The sequence below is a fragment of the Monopterus albus genome, unplaced genomic scaffold (assembly GCF_001952655.1).
Source record: "Monopterus albus unplaced genomic scaffold, M_albus_1.0 scaffold362.1, whole genome shotgun sequence".
Taxonomy (NCBI): Eukaryota; Metazoa; Chordata; class Actinopteri; order Synbranchiformes; family Synbranchidae; genus Monopterus; species Monopterus albus.
This window is the reverse complement of record NW_018128242.1, coordinates 9,976-15,969: the sequence shown is the minus strand read 5'-3', so window position 1 is coordinate 15,969 and position 5,994 is coordinate 9,976. Positions and strand designations below refer to the sequence as shown.

Genomic DNA, 5,994 nt, shown 5'->3' with positions numbered 1-5,994 from the left:
CCTCATGCATCGACCACAGCAACAAAAAAAACCTACCATTTTAATAGTAGGTTGTAACTACAAGTGCAATAGCCAATGTTCAACAGTCATGTACTACTAATATTAAGAAATAGTTATTCATATAAACAAGTCAAGTCAAACTTTGTTTTATCTTTGTCCCAGGAGCTCGCAAAATATGAAGAGATGGAGCACCAGGTTAAGCTGACTGAGAAAGGTGAGCTCTTAAGTTACCACCTTCTGTCTCACATTGTGTGTACTATTCCTCTTGTACTTAAAAATTTATTTCCTTGCAGATCTCCTTGAGGACGGTTTTGGTGACACCCCATTTTACCATTGCATCATTGCTGAAATCCAAGGAGAGAACAGCAGTGATGGTATGAAACGCTCCACCTACACTTAAACACACACACACACACACACACACACACACACACAAATGAGTGCAGCCTCTTTGCATAACGTTCAGCTAGGTGGCCAAAACAAACAGGTTAGCTTTAGATACTAACACATCCAGAAGGGAGAACACCACATCTGGATCCAGTCTGAGTCCTCTGGCTGCTTTTAACCCTCTCCATGTCAAACAGCCAAACCCATGTTAACCCTGGTTGTTGCTCTTTCTTTGTCCCACTCTCTCTGTGCAAAAGATGTCACCTCTTCCACTCTGGCAGCCACTGGTTCAGACTTTTAGCTGCCCAGATCTCCTCCATGGCTGTTTGACATGAAAATGCAATACATAAAGTAAACTCAGATGCTGTAAATGTGCATTACATACAGCAGGACGACACCATAGACCATGAACATGAAATGTTTGTTGTACCAAGTCTTTGTCCAAATATGCACGTACGTAATGGGTCAAGACAGATGACTCTGATGTAGTACGGTGACTCTACGTGTAAGTACAACACATACAAATATATGTATACAATATACATCAAAATAATATGTATAAAAATTGTTATATAATACACCATATATTTATATTTTAAACTTAAGTGAGACAATGAATAAATTCATCTTCATCCAAACTTCCTATGTGTCACTCCAGATCCCAAGGTGTTGGGTTTTGCCATGTACTACTTCACCTATGACCCCTGGATTGGAAAGCAGCTCTACCTGGAGGACTTCTATGTGATGGATCAGTACAGAGGTAACCGCAGCACCTCCAGTCCCACATTACCTGCTTCATAGCAGCGTCTTTATTGATGAGCTCTGTCTTTACAGGGCTGGGCATCGGCTCCAAGATCCTGCATCACCTCAGTGATGTGAGTATGTTGACTCAACCTACACTCATGTTGACCCAACTGATGCACAGCACCTCCTGTTCAATGATCTGACCTCTCCATAGGTGTCGACTGCTGCTGCAGTTTCCTCGTTTGTCTCAGCTGCATTAGTGTCATCTTGTCTGATTCTCAAGTGATTGTAGATGAATTTAGTTTTTAATCCTGTTTCTTCAGAGAAGTGCTAACGTCAGATGAGAGAATGTCACTGAATGCAACCTGTCACGAATCTGAACCATCTTCAGAACAGGATGTTCAAACTGTTTCACTGATCACTGCTGCAGGTTGCTGAATAAGACTTAACATCGAGATATTTGCTCATTTAGTTTTTATTCAGTTCTTGTTGTCAAATGCTACTTTTTTTATTTTGTTTTAGTCTCATTTTTGTCATTGAAACGGTGACAGAGTCACGGAGCTTAGGCTCAGTTTGAGACTGAGGAAAAAGGTTTAAAGGCTTGAATGTTTTTAAATAAAAACTTAACATTAGAGATTTAAAATATTTAAAGTTAAGCAAAACTTAATAAATAGGAGATTTTTGTACAGTGAAAGTGTATTTGTGTGTTACTCTGTTGTGTCTATCTGTGGGGGGCTGTGCAGCTCCTACAGCAGCTGACTCACCTGATCCACATCCGTGCTGCGGTGACACACGTCACTAAAGGGATAAAAATTAGGAGAACTTAAATCGATAAAAACTAAACAAAACTAAACAAAAAAAAAACAGCAAAATAAGAACAGCCCAAATCTGCAAGCCCGTTTTCATGTCACTGTCAAACACGTTCTTTCAGTTCTTTGGACTCATTTTGACGTTTTATTGCATTTTAACACAAACAGTTTTACAGACTTGAGGTGTGGAGTTAAGTTTCACTGTGGGAAATGTATAAAGGACTAAAATCTTCTACTCTGCTACTTTAATTTTTGAGCACACTGACTGACTGGAACCCTTCTAACTCTGCCTCTTCCAGCTGGCGATGAAGACACGCTGCACCGGCATCATGTTTGTGGTCGCAGAAAACAACGCGCCAGCGGTCCAGTTCTACAAGCGACACGGTGCCGAGGACCTCTCTCAGGAGGAGGGCTGGAGAGTGTTCCGGTTTGACAAGAACAGCCTGGTCAGGATGGCCGGTGGAGCCGAGGAGTGACGGAGGCCAAGAGGCGTTTTCTCAAACAAGGGTTGGTTCCGTATGCAGGTCACTGTTAATAAAGCTTTTGTTTGTTTCTTATTCACTTTTGTCAGTTTGAAATGTCTTTCTCGGTCATTTATGTTTAAGCTTTTATTAACCTTTGTCATTAAAATGAACTTTTGTTTCTCTTTTAATTATTGGTGTGAATTATGACCTGCTGCAAATAAAAGGGAATATATAGAGCAGTAAACATACATAGTCCGTTTTGTTTTCAGTTTTGCCTTTGCTTCACATGTGGATTTGACATATTGCACTGTTTGTTTTTTTTACTGATGAGTGGTTGTTTCCAAAAGTATAGTTCACAGATGACTGTGATGTTTTTTGACTGTTGACCTGAGAATATAAGGCCATTTGAACATCATTTTGCAAACTGCATTGTTTAATAATGCACCCCAGGAGAAACGCCTTTTTGTGATAATGTATAATTAATAATTAGTTAAGAATTGAAAACAGATTTTTCTTCCCGGGTAAACTGATTTTTGATTGATAACTGTGTGCAATAGTAATGTAAATAGAAACTGAGTACATAAAACAATAGGGTGTGTGTGACTGGGCCTGGCTTCAGGTAACACAGAAGTTTTATGCGCAGTTCAAGTCAAAGAGCAGCGTTAACTGGGCCTGAGCCTGGATAGAAGGTTAAAGTGTTCAAGGTGTCGCGACGGGTCCATCAGAACATCCAGGTAGGAACAGTTTATGTATGAAATAGCAGCCTCTCATTAACTGTCCTAACAAAAAACATAGCTGGTTCATTTATCACATGCGGAAAAACTGAAGCGGAACAACCACAGTCAAGGCCTGTTTGTGCATTACAACAGATCTGTGCTCCTTCCGTGTTTAAATATTAGGGTCACCTCTTCAGGATCATGGTTTGGTCGGGACATGGAGCAAGTACCATCCCACCACCTGTCAGTGTTGGACAGGATTCAAACGCAGAACCAGACTGGAGGGTTGGGGCAGGGTGCGCATCCACATCAGGTCAAAATAGCTCAACTGAAAACTTCATAGTGAATGATCTTTATTCTCCATTAGGCCTAATAGCACTGACATTATGTTGTCAGTCCTCGCATGTAATTAACATTAGTAAAAGCGAAAGAAACGAAGAAGACAAATAAAGGTAAGAAAGTGCAACTGATTCAAGATTTGATGCCATAAGGAAGGAAAGGAGATAAGGAATCAAGTGATGTCCGGTGATAAATCTTTTGTTAACTTGATATAGATTGTATTTATTTTCTCGGGCATAATCTAAATATGCTGTCTTTAAATCATATTGAGGCCATAACACTGAACCTACTAATGATGTTTTAACACTACAAAATGCCGGTTAAACATCAGCAACACAAGTTTAGTCCTTTTCCTGTTGTACTTTCCATCTATCACTTTTAATCATTTTAAGTGTTATTCAGTACAATATTTGTGTCTTTGCTCTTTTAATCGACATTAAGGTTAATGAGATTTTTTTCTGCTAATAAAACAAATGTAATGTAACAGTTCATCTGTAAGCACAAGCAGAACTGACACACTTATGGCAGATATGAATTTTTCTTCATTTCTCAGGGTCAAGCAACAGGTGAATAAGAGAGAAGCCAAAAGAAGATGGTGGAGGAACAAAGTCTAAACATGTTTTAATAGGGATACGCTAAAAAGGAGAGAAGATGTAAAGGAGATCCAACCAAAAGCACCAGTGTTCCTCCACTGGAGGAGAAACACCAGAGAGAACGAAAAGACGCACCGATATATTACATGACAAACATTCACGTCCAACTTTCCCCTCACAAAAGGCCAGTCACCCAGACTTGGATGATGATCACTGGTCAGGGCCGTTTTCTGTAAGAAGTTATCAGAATCAGAATCAGCTTTATTGGCCAGGTGCGACGGACACACGTGGAATTTGACTCAGGTACATTGGCTCTCAATGTGCACAACAGTAAACCAGCACAAGGCTGTGTAATATAACAAAATAAGCAGTATTAACAGCAACAAACATTGCAAAATAAGCTGTGTAAACAAGCAGTAAACAATGCAGACAACAAAGGAATGTTTGTTCTTATTTTTATTTATCTCATTTCAACAGAGTACTTAAAACTAGAGGCCTGTATGAGTCTGTATAATCTGTACAATGTATATTTACAGGTATTGCACTGAGGGTTATTGTCCAGTCATACTGTTGTGGGTTAAATGTTCATCAGCGTGACAGGCTGGGGGAAGAAATTGTCCCTGTGCCTGGTTGTCTTGGCGCACAATGACCTGTAACGCCATCCAGAGGGGATGAGTTCAAACAGATTTTGTCCGGGGTGTGAGGGGTCTGCAGTGATCCTCTCCACCCTCCTTTTGACCCGTGCGGTGTACAGGTCCTCCATGGGGGGCAGGCTCACACCAATGACCTTTTCTGCAGTCCTGACTATTCGCTGGAATCTGTTCTTGTCCTGTTTGGTTGTGGAGCCAAACCAGACAGTGATGGAGGTGCAGAGGACAGACTCGATGATTCCTCTGTAGAACTGTATCAGCAGCTCCTGAGGCAGGTCGAACTTCCTGAGCTGGTGCAGGAAGTGCATCCTCTGCTGTGCCTTCTTGATGATGGTCCTGATGTTGGATGTCCACTTCAGGTCCTGGGAGATGGTGGAGCCCAGCAACTTGTAGGACTCTACTGCTGATACAGTGCTGCCAAGTATAGTGAGTGGGGGTAAGGTGGGGGGGTTCTTCCTGAAGTCCACTGTTTTGAGCGTGTTCAGCTCCAGGTTGTTGCGGCTACACCACAGGACCAACTGCTCAACCTCCCGTCTGTAGGCTGTAGGCTCGTCATGGTCTTAGATGAGACTAATGACCGTTGTATCATCAGCAAACTTTAGGAGCTTGACATTGTATCATCAGCAAACTTTAGGAACTTGACAGAGTGTAGAGTGAAAACAGCAGAGGGGAGAGCACACATCCCTGGGGGGTGCCTGTGCTTATTGTCCGGGTGCTGGATGTGGTTTTCCCCAGCCTCACCTGCTGCTTCCTGTCTGTCAGAAATATAAATCCACTGACAGGTGGGGGCAGGCACAGTGAGCTGGGTCAGTTTGGAGTGGAGGATGTCCCGGATGATGGTGTTGTTAGATATTAGTAAATCCGTCAGATAATTGTTAAACATTAATGTTAGTATTGCAATTTAGTAAGATTCAAAGTCTGCTCTAGTCTGCTCTGTTTCAAGGTTAGCAGTAAGCCATGACACCAATTGTTTTTTTGTTTTAATCTTGTGTAAGAATTATGTCTGAATGGATGTTTTAGTTATACATCATGCCTACAACATACACACACACATGGAATTCTTCATTTTGTTATGTCCAGCTGCTCCAAGCATGCGGAGCTCTAGATAAAAGAAGGAGACGTCGGACTGTCTCCAACTCCTGATGTTTTTACAGCTGTCTGTGTAAGGGGCTAGCCCAAAACTGATAGATGTATTAGACTCTGTGTTTCCAGGTGCTTTTTTCCCTGCTCTTCTCCAGCAGCTTGTCTGAAGGAGGGAGCCCTGGGTTGTGTTCTGTAATCCTTTTATATAT

General features: G+C 41.6%; 1 protein-coding gene across 1 annotated transcript in view; it reads left to right on the top strand.

The window, feature by feature from the left end:
• Window positions 1-4,368, top strand: part of LOC109951085 (diamine acetyltransferase 1-like) — a 28,905-nt gene extending 24,537 nt beyond the window's left edge. The window contains exons 2-6 of the mRNA XM_020585369.1: window positions 163-214; window positions 294-374; window positions 1,046-1,147; window positions 1,222-1,262; window positions 2,240-4,368. Of these exons, the coding sequence (XP_020441025.1) occupies window positions 163-214; window positions 294-374; window positions 1,046-1,147; window positions 1,222-1,262; window positions 2,240-2,416 (453 nt within the window). The 3' untranslated portion in view covers window positions 2,417-4,368. The remainder of the gene's footprint in view (window positions 1-162; window positions 215-293; window positions 375-1,045; window positions 1,148-1,221; window positions 1,263-2,239) is intronic.
• Window positions 4,369-5,994: the final 1,626 nt, after the last annotated feature.